The sequence below is a fragment of the Corvus moneduloides genome, chromosome 27, assembly GCF_009650955.1.
Source record: "Corvus moneduloides isolate bCorMon1 chromosome 27, bCorMon1.pri, whole genome shotgun sequence".
NCBI classification, from domain to species: domain Eukaryota; kingdom Metazoa; phylum Chordata; class Aves; order Passeriformes; family Corvidae; genus Corvus; species Corvus moneduloides.
The window spans coordinates 1,474,717-1,490,086 of NC_045502.1; the positions used below are offsets into that span (position 1 = coordinate 1,474,717).

At 60.7% G+C, this 15,370-nt stretch overlaps 3 protein-coding genes and 1 non-coding gene across 5 annotated transcripts; 1 reads left to right on the top strand and 3 right to left on the bottom strand.

The window, feature by feature from the left end:
• Positions 1-1,014: 1,014 nt before the first annotated feature.
• Positions 1,015-1,085, bottom strand: TRNAG-CCC. Its single transcript has one exon. It is a non-coding gene; the product is annotated as a tRNA-Gly (tRNA).
• A 79-nt stretch (positions 1,086-1,164) lies between these two features.
• PCYOX1 (prenylcysteine oxidase 1) lies at positions 1,165-6,152 on the top strand. The gene is made up of 6 exons (XM_032092130.1): positions 1,165-1,276; positions 2,067-2,273; positions 2,899-3,073; positions 3,398-3,609; positions 3,695-3,847; positions 4,264-6,152. The coding sequence occupies exons 1-6, from the start codon at positions 1,189-1,191 to the stop codon at positions 4,920-4,922; spliced, it is 1,494 nt and encodes a 497-aa protein (XP_031948021.1). The 5' UTR covers positions 1,165-1,188; the 3' UTR covers positions 4,923-6,152.
• Positions 6,153-6,304: 152 nt separating this feature from the next.
• Positions 6,305-10,534, bottom strand: SNRPG (small nuclear ribonucleoprotein polypeptide G). 2 transcript variants are annotated; one of them, XM_032092133.1, is made up of 4 exons: positions 10,472-10,534; positions 8,630-8,652; positions 7,953-8,077; positions 6,305-6,468 (listed from the first exon to the last, which is right to left on the bottom strand). In XM_032092133.1, the coding sequence occupies exons 2-4, from the start codon at positions 8,646-8,648 to the stop codon at positions 6,418-6,420; spliced, it is 195 nt and encodes a 64-aa protein (XP_031948024.1). In that variant the 5' UTR covers positions 8,649-8,652; positions 10,472-10,534; the 3' UTR covers positions 6,305-6,417. The 2 variants fall into 2 exon arrangements, with proteins under 2 accessions (XP_031948024.1, XP_031948023.1); XM_032092132.1 differs by lacking the exon at positions 10,472-10,534 and adding an exon at positions 8,917-9,207.
• FAM136A (family with sequence similarity 136 member A) lies at positions 10,480-13,384 on the bottom strand. The gene is made up of 3 exons (XM_032092131.1): positions 13,266-13,384; positions 11,139-11,279; positions 10,480-10,693 (listed from the first exon to the last, which is right to left on the bottom strand). The coding sequence occupies exons 1-3, from the start codon at positions 13,350-13,352 to the stop codon at positions 10,505-10,507; spliced, it is 417 nt and encodes a 138-aa protein (XP_031948022.1). The 5' UTR covers positions 13,353-13,384; the 3' UTR covers positions 10,480-10,504.
• Between the last annotated feature and the right edge of the window lie 1,986 nt (positions 13,385-15,370).

Below are 15,370 nucleotides of genomic sequence, written 5' to 3' on the forward strand. Positions count from 1 at the left end.
GCGCGGCCGCTCCGCGATAAAAGTGGTGAAAATTGATTTAAAATAAAGGCGTTAAACGTGAAGGGGTGAGGAATGAAGGGGTTTAAAAGAAAAGGCTTCAAAATGAAAGGGTTAAAAGAGAAGCGCTTAAAAGCGGGGTGAAAAGGTGCTGGCGGTACCGGGGGCATCAGCGCGGGGAAATGACAGTAAAGGGGTGAAAATAAAGGTGTTGCAAGGAATTTAAAATTAAGGAATTAAAAAGAAAATAACTAAAAGTAAAGGGGTTAAAACCGCGGTGGAAAGGGATATGGGAGTCAGGGGCATGTGGGCACTGGGAATGGGGGCAGCAGGGCTGGGAAATAGAAATAAAGGGAGTTAGAATAAAGGAGTTAAAGGAGTTAAAATAGAGGAGTTTAAAGTGAAGGAGTGTAAAGTTACAGGATTATAAATGAAAGAATTGAAAGTAAAGTCGGGGTGAAAAGGGACGTGTGGGCATTGGGAACGGGGCACCGGGGTGGGGAAATGAAAATAAAGTTTATAAAATACAGGGACTAAAAGTAAAGAAGCTAAAATAAAGTAATTAAAAATAAGTGAATTAAAATTAATTAATTAAAGGAATTAGAAATGAAAGAATCAAAAGTGAAGGGTTTAAAAGCAGGGTGAAAAGATTCATGTGGGCACCAGGAATAGAGGCCTTGGGGGGGGGGATAAAATTAAAAAGTTAAGGTAACTAAAAATAAAGGAGTTTAAAACAAAAGGGTTGAGGCTAAAGGAATTTGAAACGAAGGAGTTAAAAGAATTAGAAGTAAAGGGATTAAAAGTAAAGGGATTAAAAGCAGGGTGGGAAAGTACGTGTGGGCACCGAGAAAGGGGGTGCGCTCCACAGGGGCGGGGAAATGAAAATAAAGGAGTTAAAGTGAAGAAAGTAAATCAAAGGAAGTAAAAGAAAGGTATTTGAAAAAAAATTCAAAGGGAAGTAAAATAAAGAACCTTGGAATTCAGGCCAGAAGAATTAGAAGGGACGCAAAAGGCTCCTGCGCCGCCCGGGAATCGAACCCGGGTCGCAAGAATGGGAATCTTGCATGATACCACTACACCAGCGGCGCGCGTGGTAGCAATGCTCCCCGTGTCCCTGATATGCCCGCCGCCCGCAGCCTGCCCGGGCAGCGCTCCCGGCCCGCCCATCGCCCTGTGCCCTTGGCAGGCGCCATGCCGGGCCTCCGCCGGCTCCTGCTGCTGCTCCTCGCCGCGCTCAGCCCGCCCGCCCTGAGCCTCCGCGATGGGCCCGCCAGGATCGGTGCGGCGCGGGAGAGAGGGGTTAAGGACGTGGGGGGGGAGGGGAGGCGTGAGGGGCACGGGGTGAGAGGAGGGGAGCTGGGGGGGTTGTGTGAGGGAGGGCGGGTGTCAGGGAGGGGGTGGGGGGCGAGAGGGGGAGGGGGGCGAGAGGGGGACTCTGTGAGGGGTCTGTGAAAGATCTGTGAGGGGGAGAGCTGAGGGGGGGTCTCGTAAAGGGGTCTGGCGAGGGGGGTATGGTGGGGGGGGGTCCCTTGAAGGGATCTTGGGGGGAGACTGAGGGGATCTGTGAGGGGCGGGGGGTGCGAGGGATATCCTTTGAGGGGATTCGTGAGGAAGGTGTGAGGGGAGAATAATTCAAGGGACTTTGAGGGGCTTCGTCACGGGAGGCCCGTGAGGGGATCTATGAGGGGCAGGGAGTGTGAGGGGGTGTCCCTCGAGGGATCTGAAGTGGGGGGACCCGTGAGGGGTCTGAGAGGGTCGGGGGTGTGAGGGGGATCCTTTGAGGGGATCTGTGAGGAAGGTGCGATGAAGGGACCCCTCAAGGTCCCTGGAGGTCGGGGGGGGGCCCATGAGGGGATCTGTGAGGGGCGGGGGATACCAAAGGGGATCTCTTGAGGGGATCGGGCTGGGGGGACCATGAGGGATCTTTGAGGGGGGGGGGGTCCCTTGAGGGGATCTGTCGTGCAGGGATCTGTGAGGGGTGGGGGGTGTGAAGTGGGGGGTCCCGTGGGTGGATCCGTGAGGATCGGGGCCCGTGGGGGTGGGAAGGTGACCGGGCCCGCTTCTCCCAGCCGTGGTTGGGGGCGGCATCGGCGGCTCGGCCGCCGCGTATTTCCTTCGGCAGAAGTTCGGCCGCAGCGTGCAGCTGCACGTGCTGGAGAAGGCGGTGGTGGGCGGCCGGCTGAACACGCTGGACGTGGAGGGGGCCACCTACGAGGCGGGGGGGTCCGTGATCCACCCCCTCAACCTGCACATGAAGCACTTTGTCAAGGAGCTGGGTGAGCAGGGACCCCCCACACTGGTGTCCCCCAACCCCAAAGTTATCCTTCCGTCCCAAAATTATCCCCCTGGGGTGCTCTGGGGCCCACTCTGCTGGGGGATATCCCTTGAAAGAACAAGGCTTGGTAGCCCCTTATCCATCCCCAGTAGGCCTCATACCCTTCTCCAGTAGTCTCACTTCTTCCCCAGTAACCCCCATATCCTTCCCCAATAGCCCCCCTTCTTCTCCCAATATTCCCCCCAGCTACTTCTCTAGTAATCACCTTTCTCCAAAATCCCTCCCCCACAGGCCACTTTCCTTTCCCAGGTAGCCCCCCATCACCTCCCCCATGCTCCCTGTGCTATCCCAGCCCCACTCCAGGCAAAGGAAACCTACATCCCAATGGGAATGGTCCCCCCTCTCCCCACAGGTGACCCACTAAGGCCATCATAAAGGTCCAAAAGTCATCTCCAATCATTCCCTGGCTCCTGGTCAAGGGCTAATTCCACTTTCCATGCCTTGGGACTCCAATCTTCAATCACTCACCCTTATCAGCACGAAGCCAGGATGTCTCAGGAAGTTAAAATTGAGTTGGAATAGCTCTGCCTTTCCCTGAATTACCTTCTTCCATCCTTTTCCCAAAGGCCTCTCGGTTGCCTCAGCCCAGGGCAGCCTCGCCGGTGTTTACAATGGGGAGGAATTTGTGTTTGAGGAGAGCAGCTGGTCCTTCATCAACCTCCTCAAGCTGCTCTGGCACTATGGCCTCAACCCCCTGCGCATGTCCATGTGGGTGGAGGACATCCTGGACAAGTTCATGAGGTGGGTTGGAGGTCCTGAGGGGGAAAAAGTGGGAAAGGCCCTTAAAAACACCTCATTCCATGGCCAGAGACACCTTCCACTATCCCAGGTTGCTCCAAGCCCTGTCCAGCCTGGCCTTGGACACTTCCAGGGATGGGACAGCCCCAGCTTCTCTGGGAAAACTGTGCCAGGACCTCACCATCCTCACAAAACTCCCCAATATCCAACCTAAACCTCCCCTCTTTGTCCTGTCCCTCCAGGCCCTTGTCCTGCAGCTCCCACAAAGCCACGCCATGAGATCCCCAGAGCTCATTAACAGAGACAATTTCTTGTGTGCAATTAAAGGATCTACCGATACCAGATGCACGACTACGCCTTCAGCAGCAACGAGCGCCTGCTCCACGCACTGGGAGGCAACGACTTCACCCGGCTGCTCAACCAGACCATCGACGAGGCCATGCAGAAAGCGGGCTTCTCCCAGAAATTCATCAACGAGGTCGTTTGTCCGGCCATGAGGGTGAATTACGGGCAAGGGGTCACCATCAATGGCTTTGTAGGTGAGTGTTTTGGGATTTGTTTATCCCCCTAATTTTCCAGTTTTTCCAGTGTTTCCTTGCTCTGACAGTGGTGGTTTCCTTGCAGGTGCTGTGTCCCTGGCTGGGGTGCAGTCAGGCCTTTGGTCTGTGAAAGGGGGGAACAAACTCGTGTGCTCCGGCCTCATCTACTCCTCCAAGGCCGAGGTTATCCCGGGAACAGTCGTGTCCATAGAGCCGAAAATCAGACACAGGCCTGGCGGTGAGTGGGGTTGGAATTCCCTTCAGTGAGGAGGGGAATGGTGATGCTGGAGACCAACCTCGGCCCCTTAGGGTTTCAAAATGAAAATTCCTTCCTGTGAGGGTGGGGAGGGGCTGGGATGGAATTCCCAGAGCAGCTGTGGCTGCCCCTGGATCCCTGGCAGTGCCCAAGGCCAGGATGGACGGGGCTTGGAGCAGCCTGGGGACAGCGAGAGGCGTCCCTACCCATGGCAGGGGTGGCATTGGATGGGATTTAAGATCCCTTCCAATCCAAGCCATTCCAGGATTCCATGAAAAGAGGGCTCAGAATGCAGCTGTACAAGTCTATAAACCCAAACGCGGTGGCATTTTGAAATGCCAGGGACAGTCGGGATTCCCTCCCACCCCGGAGCAGGATAACCGAGCTCTTCTCCGCAGGGGACCCGGTGAAGCTGTACCAGGTCACCTACAACACCTCCTCGGGGCTGACAGGGGACACCTACGACATCGTCATCATCGCGGCCCCGCTCGGCCGCAGGATGGCCAACATCACCTTCCGCAACTTCGACCCTCCCATCCCAGAATTCCCAAATCCCTACCACCAGACCGTCACCACCTTGGTGCACGGGCGCTTGAACGCCTCTTTCTTCGGCTACCGGGACCCCCAGGCCTTTCACTTCGGGGCCATTTTCACCACGGACAACCCCAAACTGTTCATCAACAGCCTGGGTGTGGTTTCCCCCGTGGGGGACACCGGCGCGGGCGGGAAGCTGCCCTTACAGTCGGCCGTCTGGAAGGTGTTTTCCAAGGAGGTGCTCACCAAGGAGCAGCTCAGTTTGCTCTTCTCCTCGTACGACTCGGTGAAGGTGAAGCCGTGGTTGGCGTATCCCCAGTACAGGCCTCCCGAGAAGTGCCCTCCCATCATCCTGCACGAGCAGCTGTACTACCTGAACGGGCTGGAGCGCGCGGCCAGCGCCATGGAGATGAGCGCCATCGCCGCCCGCAACGCCGCCCTGCTCGCCTTCCACCGCTGGCACGGCCACAGCGCCAGCATCGACCAGGAGGACCTGCACGAGAAGCTCAAAACAGAGCTCTGAGACCCCTCCTGGGGCTTAATTAACACTAATGAACTCTGTGCTTTGCCCCTCTGAGGAGGCGTTCTGTAGGATTGTGGGATCCTTAAGGTTGGAAGACCTTCAAGATCATCAAGACCTTCAAGATCAAGACCTTCAAGACCATCAAGATGCCGTAATTAACACCAATGAACTCCATACCATCTCCATACTTTGCCCCTCCAAGGAGGTGTTTCATAGGATCATGGGATCCTTAAGGTTGGAAGATCTTCAAGATCATCAAGATCTTGAAGAACATCAAGACAATCAAGACCTTCAAGTCAAGACCATCAAGATTCCGTAATTAACACTAACGAACTCCATACTTCGCCTCTCCAAGGAGATGTTTCATAGGATGATGGGATCCTTAAGGTTGGAAGATCTTCAAGGTCATCAAGACCTTCAAGAACATCAAGACCTTCAGGATCTTCAAGACCTTCAAGATGCCATAATTAACATTAATGATCTCTGTGCTTTGCTCCTCCAAGGAGGTGTTTCATAGGATCATGGGATCCTTAAGGTTGGAAGACCTTCAAGATCTTCAAGACCATCAAGACCTTCAAGATCATCAAGACCTTCAAGTCCAACCATCAACCCAACCACGTTCACCGTTAACGATGTCCTCAAGTGCCGCGTCCGTGCGTTGTTCGGACACTTCCAGAGATGGTGACTCCACCACTGACCTAGGCTGGACAACCCTTCCATGACAGAATTATTCCCCGTATCTCATCTTGACCTCCCCTGGTGCCACTTGGAAGCCGTTTGCCCAACTCAGGAGGGAGCAGGACAGCAGTGAAGCGTTCCCAAGTAAGCCAGGACATTTTCCTCAAGCAAATTCCTGAGTTTTCCTCAAAACCCTCCGTTCATCCCTGTCTGAGATTGGGGAATTGGTTAAAAGTGCCCTATTGACCCCAAAAGTGCCCTGCAGCTGGGGATCACTGTGAAGCCATGCCCATCCCATGCCCTCTCCAGCTGGGAGTATCAACTCCCTGCCTGTCCATCCCTCTGCCCCAACTTTTCCAAAGGGTCTGCCAAGGAATTACTCCTCAGGGTGGAAATGGGGGCTTGCTTTGCTTCCCAAACTTCACTGTAGCCTAAGGATGGGGGGGAATAGAGCGCTGGGAGCTGCCAAAATGGGTGGGAAAGAGGAAAAACCCCCGGTATCTGTCGCTGTGTAGAGGCGTGAAGGAGTTAATAAAGAATTTAATGACCTGAGCGCTTTTTAAGGAGAAAACCACCAAAACTAGCACAAATTTAACACCCACTTCAATAAATTCAGCCCCCTCAAAGTTTTCCCAGGAGTTTTCCCAGGATTGGGAGTGGAATTAACACCCAGCTGCCAAAAACTGATGCAAGAAAGGCTTGAGTTAGGTCAACCATTACAAAATTTAATTAACAACAAAATAATTGTACACTTGTGGGCGGCGTCTTGGACGAGGGAACGGAACTGGTGGGTTGGGATTTGAGGTTCTCCAGGGTTTTATACTCGTTCCAAAGCTTCCAGCATGATGATGCTGTTCCCTCGGATCACCTGGAAGGGGCAAGTTGAGAGTTGTTACCTCCCATCTCAGGGTTCCTTCCTTCCCGTTTATTTCCCCAAAGCACTGATCCTTGGGAAACTGGCTGGAATTCCCCCACAAGGATGAAAACGGGCTGATTTTAACCTGAAATCCCCAAGGATTACAGAATCTCAGAATCCTTGAGTGTGGAAAAGCCCTCAGGATCATCAAGTCCAACCTTGTCCCCAGCCCAGAGCCCTGAGTGCCACCTCCAGGAGTTCCTGGGACACCTCCAGGGATGGGCACTCCAAACCTTCCTGGGCAATTCCAAGGCCTGAGCACCCTTTCCATGGGGAAATTCCTGCTGCTGTCCACCCTGAGCCTCCCCTGGCCCAGCCTGAGGCCGTTCCCTCTCCTCCTGTCCCTGTTCCCTGCGAGCAGAGCCCGACCCCCCCGGCTGCCCCCTCCTGTCAGGGACTTGTGCAGAGCCACAAGGTCCCCCCTGATCCCCCTTTGCTCCAGGCTGAGCCCCTTTCCCAGCTCCCTCAGCCTCTCCTGCGGCTCCAGACCCTTCTCCAGACAATCCATGTCCCTCCCACCACAGTGCCATCTGTAAATTCACAGAAGGTGCCCTTGATCCCCTCGCCCAAATCATTGATGAAGATACTACACAGGACTGGATCCAATCCTGATCCTCGGGGACATCACTGATGCCTGGTCCCAGCTGGATTTGGCCCCATCCCCACCAATCCTTGGGTCCATCCATCCATCCATCCATCCATCCATCCATCCATCCATCCATCCATCCCTGTGTCCATCCATCCATCCATCCCTCCCTCCCTCCATGTCTCCCTCCATGTCTCCCTCCATCCATCCCTCCCTCTCTCCATCCATCATCCATCCATCCCTCCCTCCCTCCATCCCTCCCTCCATCCATCATCCATCCATCCCTGTGTCTGTCCATCCATCCATCCATCCCTCTATCCATCCATCCATCCGTCCATCCCTGTGTCCGTCCATCCATCATCCATCCATCATCCATCCCTCTATCCCTCTATCCATCCATCCATCCCTGTGTCCGTCCATCCATCCATCATCCATTCATCCATCCCTGTGTCCGTCCATCCATCCATCCGTCCATCCATCCATCCATCCATCCGTCCCTCCCTCCCTCCCTCCCTCCATCCCTCCCTCCATCCATCCATCATCCATCCATCCATCCCTCCCTCCCTCCATCCATCCCTCCCTCCATCCATCATCCATCCATCCATCCCTCCCTCCCTTCCTCCCTCCCTCCATCCATCCATCCCTGTGTCCATCCCTCCCTCCCTCCCTCCTTCCACGCCTCCATCCAGGTGTTTCCAGCCAAGCCTTCACCTCTCTGGGAAGGAGAAGCACCCAAAGCTCTGCTGAAGTCCCCGCTGACACATCCCAAAACTGTCCCTCACCAAACTTCCCGCTTATCCCGCCCACACCGGCCCCACCAGTGGCTCCCAGTGCTCCCAGTGGCGCTCACCACCATGCCGATGTTGTTCTGCTGCCCGCCCGGCGCCATCTCCACGCACTCGTCGATGACCAGGTTCATGAAGGGGTCAAAGCCCCGCAGGATGCCCTGGACGTGCCGGCCGCCGTTCAGCTTCACTGCGGGGAACCCGGGCTGTTAGGGGTGGCAATTCCCAAAACGGGACCGTTTCCCCCCAAAACTGCAGCGTGGAAGGAGTGGGACCCGCGGGGAGGGGGAATGGAAAGGATTAAGCACAGCCCATGGATGGGGTAAGGAAAGGGGGGAAAGTGAAGTTTTGTATTATAGTTAAACTAACGAACTACGGTTTAAATGAATGGATTGTTTTAATTAATTATTTTCATTTTAACTAATGGCTTGTGAGGCCTGAAGTCAGTCAGGACCTGCTCCAGGCGGGCCGTTCTGAGCACCAGCCTCAGCAGCCGGGACCCCTCCCTGGGCACCGTGAGGGGAGCCCGGGGGTCCCCAAAACCGGGTGGGGGGCTCAGGAGGAGTCCGCAACAGCGGGGGCCGTGAGGGGGAAGCGCGGCTGGGGAGGATCCCCCAAACCGGGCGTTGCAGGGGGGCGCGGGGCGGGTCCCCAACAGCGGGGGCCGTGAGGGGGCTCAGGGCGGGCGGGGGTCGCCGGGCACCGCGAGGGGGATCGGGGCGGGATCAGCTCCAGCACTCACACGACAGCTTCTTGTCCATGAACCTGCAACGAGATGGCACCGGATCAGCACCGGCGGGAAGGGGGGGGACGGGGCCAGAGACCCCCACCCCGTCACCCCCTCATGACACCGGGGCGAGCCCCTCGTTCCCCCCCCGCCGCCGCCATGACACCGGGCCCGCGGTGCACGCCGGGACACCGGCAGGCGGCGGATCGCGCCGTTTCGGTTCCCGCTCCCCGCCACACCCTCCCCAGCTCCCCTCGCCCCCCGGCCCGGCCCCGGCCCCGGCCCGGCGCCCCCAGACCCACTTTTTCAGCTCGGGCGGGTGCGCTTTGCTCATGGCGCCCACAGCCCCCGGCCCGTCTCTGCCGCGCGCCGCGCTCTGACGTCAGCGCGCCGTGCGTCTCCCCGCGCCGGCCAACGGCAGCCAATGATGGCCCGCGGGGCGCTACCGCATTCACCCGAGTAGCGGGCGCAGCGGAGGGGAATGTAGCGGGGTGGTAAGAGGGCGGAGCAGGGGGCGGTGGGGAAGTGCGCGGCTACACGGGGATGTACAGCGACATGGCGGCCATGGTGTGCGGTGCGAGTGAGCACGTGTGCGTGAGTGTGAGCGCGTGTGCGTGAGTGTGAGCGCGGGTTGTGCGTGTGAGCACGTGTGAGTGTGAGCACGTGTGCGTGAGTGTGAGCGCGGGTTGTGCGTGTGAGCACGTGTGAGTGTGAGCACGTGTGCGTGAGTGTGAGCGCGGGTTGTGCGTGTGAGCACGTGTGAGTGTGAGCGCGTGTGCGTGAGTGTGAGCGCGGGTTGTGCGTGTGAGCGCGTGTGAGCGCGTGTGAGTGTGAGCGCGTGTGCGAGTGAGCACGTGTGCGTGAGTGTGAGCGCGTGTGCGAGTGAGCACGTGTTGTGCGAGCGCGTGTGCGTGAGTGTGAGCGCGTGTGCGAGTGAGCACGTGTGCGTGAGTGTGAGCGCGGGTTGTGCGTGTGAGCACGTGTGCGTGTGAGCGCGTGTGCGTGAGTGTGAGCGCGTGTGCGTGTGAGCACGTGTTGTGCGAGCGCGTGTGCGTGAGTGTGAGCGCGTGTGCGTGTGAGCACGTGTTGTGCGTGTGAGCACGTGTGCATGAGTGTGAGCGCGTGTGCGCGCGTGTGCGTGAGTGTGAGCGCGTGTGTCTGTCTGTGCGTGTGTGTCTGTGTGTCCACGTGTATCCATGTGTCCGTGTGTGTGTAGGTGTGCACGGCCTGGGGACCGCGTGCCCGCCCTGCACACGCGCAGTGTCACCGCGTGCATTGCACACGCGCAGGGGCTGCCCCTGTCCCTTGCACACGCCCGGGGACAGCCCAAGCCTTGCACAGCACACACCTGCGTCACCCCACACCTGCGTCACCCCACACCTGAACCCCACAGGGGCTCCCCCCACTGTGCCCCCATCCCCCCCAGTGCTCCCCATCACCCCCTTAGAGCTCCCCATCACCCCCCAGTGCCCCCCCATCACCCCCCAGTGCCCCCCCATCACCCCCCAGTGCCCCCCCATCACCAACCCCATCCCCCCTCCAGTGCCCCCCATCACCTTCCCAGTGCCCTCCATCACCCCCTTAGAGCTCCCCATAACCCCCCAGTGCCCCCCATCACTCCCATTGTGCCCCCCATCACCTGCAGTGTCCCCTCAGCACCAACCCCATCCCCCGTCCAGTGCCCCCCATCACCCCCTTAGAGCCCCCCATCACCCCCCATCACCCTCCCAGTGCCCCCCATCACCCCCTTAGAGCCCCCCATCACCGTCCCAGTGCCCCCCATCACCCCCTTAGAGCTCCCCATCACCCCCATCCCCCCCATCCCCCGCGGTCGGTGGCAGGTGCCCCTCGCCTTTCCTGAGCGCGCGGGTGCCCGGGGGTGCCGCGCTGTCACTGCTCGATGGCGGCCAGCCCGTCCCGCATCTTCTTGGCCATGGCGGGCACGAGGCGCAGGTGCTGGTCCCCGCAGGTGGCCAGGCACGCGTCCAGCTGGCCCCGCACGCGCGGCTCCGAGCCCCCCGACTCCAGCGCGTCCTTGGCCTGGTCCGAGCACTGCAGCGAGCAGCGGCTCAGCCGGTCCTGGGGACAGCGGGGACAGCGGGGGACAGCAGGGTCAGTGGGGGGACAGCAGGGGTCAGTGGGGTCAGTGGGGGGACAGCGGGGACAGTGAGGTCAGTGGGGGGACAGCGGGGGGACTGGGGGGTCAGCAGGGGGACAATGGGGACAGCAGGGGGACAATGGGGGGTCAGGGATGCACTGGGGGGGTCAGGGGAGGGACTGGGGGTGGGGGGCACAAGGGGTGCGTGTGGGGGGCACAGGGGATGGATTGGGGGGCACAAGGGGCGTCTGTGGGGGGGCACAGGGGATGGATTGGGGGACACAGGGTGTATTTCGGGGGCACAGGATGCTGGGGGGGCCACAGGGAACGCACCGGGGGGCACAGAACGTGCAGTGGGAATTGCAGAGATTTGGGGCATTCCGGGTTTTCCCGGGGGTCCCGGGGGGTCCCGGTGCCCGTCCTCACCTGGAAGTGCTCGAGCTCGGCGGTGACGATGGCCTGGGCGCGTGCCAGGGGCGCGTGGCAGCGCTCGATGCAGCGCTGCACCTCCTGCATCGAGGCCGCCGCGTCCTCGCAGCACCGCGCGCTGCACCGGAACATCGTCCCCTGGGGGGGCACCGCGGGCACCGGGGTCACACCGGGGGCACACCGGGGTCACACCGGCACCCAGGGGTCACACGGGCACCCAGGGGTCACCGCGGGCATGGGGGTCACACCGGCACCCGGGGGTCACACCGGCACCCGGGGGTCACACCGGGGGCACCGCGGGCACCGGGGTCACACCGGGGGCACACTGGGGACACTGCGGGCACCAGGGTCACACCGGGGGCACACTGGGGACACCACGGGCACCGGGGTCACACGGGCACCCGGGGGTCACACCAGGGGCACACTGGGGTCACCAGGGGCACACTGGCACCTGGGGGACACTGGGGACACCGGGGTCACACTGGGGGCACCAGGGGCACACCAGGGGACACCCAGGGGACACCGCGGGCACCGGGGTCACACGGGCACCTGGGGGTCACATGGGGACCCTGGGGACACCTCGGGCACAGGGGTCACACGGGCACCTGGGGGACACTGGGGACACACTGGGGGCACCAGGGGCACACCGGGGACACTGCGGGCACCCTGGGGACACCATGGGCACCCTGGGGACACCACGGGCACGAGGGTCACACCGGCACCTGGGGGACACTGGGGACACCGGGGTCACACTGGGGAACACCAGGGCACCCGGGGACACTGGGGCACCCTGGGGACACCGGGGTCACACCGGAGCACCCTGGGGACACCGGGGGCACACTGAGGTCACACGGGCACCTGGGGGACACTGGGGTCACACGGGCACCCAGGGGCCACCGGGGCACCCTGGGGACACTGGGAGTTAATGGGGGGCACCCTGGGGACACCACGGTTAATGGGGGGTGCCCTGGGCACGTGGCGGTTGATGGGGACACCCTGGGGACACCGGGGCTCAGAGGGGCACCCTGGGGACCTGGGGGTCAGTGGGGGGCACCCTGGAGGATTACTGGGAATAGGGGACACCCTGGGGACACCAAGGGTCAGTGGGGGACACTCTGGGGACACCAAGGGTCAGTGGGGGACACTCTGGGGACACCAAGGGGGATTAATGGGAACAGGGGACACCCTGGGGACACCGGGAGGGCACCCGGGGGACCTGGTGGGGAGGGAGGGTCAGCCTGGGGGGACACGGTGGGGGTGCCAGTGTGGGCACCCCCAGGGCCATGGTGGGACGGGGGGGGGGTCATCTGGGGGACATGGGGGGCAAGGGGTCAGTGGGGGGCACCCGGGAGGAGCTGGGTGTGCCCTAAGCATGGGGGGCACGGGGCGTGCTGGGGACACCGGGAATGTTGGGGGGGCACGGGGGGTATTTAGGGGGCACAGGGGGTGTTGGGGGGCACGGGGGGTATTTAGGGGGCACGGGGCGTGCTGGGGACACCGGGAATGTTGGGGGGCATGGGGGATGCCCTGGGGGGGGCACAGGGTGTATTTAGGGGATCCAGGACATGCCTTGGGAGGGTGCAGGGATTGGAGGGGGCTCAGGGTTGTTCTGGGGGGTCCCAGTGAATTGGGGGGGGGGGTCTCAGTGAATGGGGGGGGGGGGTCCCAGGGTTGTTCTGGGGGGGGGGTCTCAGTGAATTGGGGGGGCTCAGGATTGTTTTTGGGGGGTCTCAATGAATTGGGGGACTCAGAGTTGTTCTTGGGGGGTCCCAGTGAATTGGGGGGGCTCAGGGTTGTTCTGGGGGGTCCCAGTGAAATGGGGGGGCTCAGTGAATTTGGGGGGGGGCTCAGTGAATTTGGGGGGGGGCTCAGGGTTGTTCTGGGGGGGTCTCAGTGAATTGGGGGGGGCTCAGGGTTGTTCTGGGGGGAGGTCCCAGGGTTGTTCTGGGGGGGCGTCCCAGTGAATTGGGGGGGTCCCAGTGAGTTTGGGGGGGTCCCAGGGCCGGTCCCGGCGCTGCCCGGGGCACACACGTGTGTGGTGCTGGTGGTGCTGGTGGTGCGGTGGGTGGGGGGGGTTGCAGCCGCAGCCCCGGACGCCCCCAGCCCCCTCCCCTTGCCCGGTACCTGCATGGCGCGGATCCGCTCCCGCTCCAGCGCCTGCACCGCGCTCTCCACCGCGGCCTGGACCCGGCCCTGCGCCGCCTCCGCCATCGGCCCGCTGCGTGCCCTGAGCCCGCCCTAAAACTGCCCCGAACCGCCCTTAAACCCGCCCTAAACCCCGCCCTAAAACTGCCCCGAACCGTCCTTAAACCCGCCCTAAACCCCGCCCTAAACCCGCCCTAAAACTGCCCCGAACCGCCCTTAAACCCGCCCTAAACCCCGCCCTAAAACTGCCCCGAACCGCCCTTAAACCCGCCCTAAAACCCGCCCTAAATCCGCCCTAAACCCACCCTAAATCCGCCCTAAAACCCCGCCCCAAACCCGCCCTAAACCCCCCCTAAATCCGCCCTAAAACCCCGCCCTAAAACTGCCCCGAACCGTCCCGAACCGCCCTAAACTCGCCCCGAACCGCCCTTAAACCCGCCCTAAAACCCGCCCTAAATCCGCCCTAAACCCACCCTAAATCCGCCCTAAAACCCCGCCCCAAACCCGCCCTAAACCCGCCCTAAACCCACCCTAAATCCGCCCTAAAACCCCGCCCTAAAACTGCCCCGAACCGTCCCGAACCGCCCTAAACTCGCCCCGAACCGCCCTTAAACCCGCCCTAAACCCCGCCCTAAAACTGCCCCGAACCGCCCTAAACCCGCCCTAAACCCCGCCCTAAAGCCGCCCTAAAACTGCCCCGAACCGCCCTAAACCCCGCCCTAAAGCCGCCCTAAAACTGCCCCGAACCGCCCTAAACCCGCCCTAAACCCCGCCCTAAAGCCGCCCTAAAACTGCCCCGAACCGCCCTTAAACCCGCCCTAAACCCGCCCTAAAACCCCGCCCTAAATCCGCCCTAAACCCACCCTAAATCCGCCCTAGAACTGCCCCGAACCGTCCCGAACCGCCCTAAACTCGCCCCGAACCGCCCTAAACCCGCCCTAAACCCCGCCCTAAACCCGCCCCCAAACCGCCCCAAACCCCGCCCCGACCCGCCCTAAACCCGCCCCAAAACCGTTCCGAACCGCCCCAAACCCGCCCTAAACCCGCCCCAAACCCGCCCTAAACCCGCCCCAAAACCGTTCCGAACCGCCCCAAAACCGCCCCGAACCGCCCTAAAACTGCCCCGAACCCCGCCCTAAACCCACCCCAAACCCCGCCCCTAAACCCGCCCCAAACCCCGCCCCTAAACCGCCCTAGAACCGTCCCGAACCGCCCCAAAACCGCCCCAAAACCGCCCCGAACCGCCCTAAACCCGCCCCGAACCCCGCCCTAAAACCGCCCCAAACCGCCCTAAAACCCGCCCCGAACCGCCCTAAACCCGCCCTAAAGCCGCCCTAAAACCCTCCCCAAAGCTCACGGGAACCGCCCTAAAACCCGCCTGGAACCGCCCTAAAACCCGCCCTAAAGCCGCCGTAAACCCGCCCCGAACCGCCCTAAACCCGCCCTAAACCCGCCCCAAACCTGAGGGGAACCGCCCCCAAACCGCTGGGAAACCCAAAAGCGCCGGGGACCGCCCCAAACCTGGGGGGAATCGTCCCAAAACCGCCGGGAACCGCCCCAAAATCTGCGAGAACTGCCCCGAACCCTCTGAGAAACCCAAAAGCGCCCCGAACCGCCCCAAAACTGCCGGGAATCGTCCCAAAACTGCTGGAAAACCCAAAAGCGCCCCGACCCCACCGGGAACTGCCCCAAAAGTGCCCCAAACCTGCTGGAAATCACCCGAAAACCGCCCCAAAACTGCCGGGAATCGCCCTAAAAGTGCCGGGAATCGCCCTAAAAGTGCTCCAAAGCCGCCCCGAATTCTGCCGGGAATTGCCCCAAACCTGCTAAACCCCAAACTGGGGCATTGGGGCTTCAAAATTTGGGATGAAAATGTGGGGAAATGGGGCTGAGTTCGTCACTGGGGCATCAGGGATTGAAAATTTGGGATGAAGTTACGGGAAATTGGGGCTGATTCCAAAACTGGGTTATCAGGGATTGAAAATTTGGGATGAAATCATGGGAAATTGGGGCTGATCCCAAAACTGGGTTATCAGGGATTGAAAATTTGGGATGAAGTCATGGGGAATTGCGGCTGAGTCCAT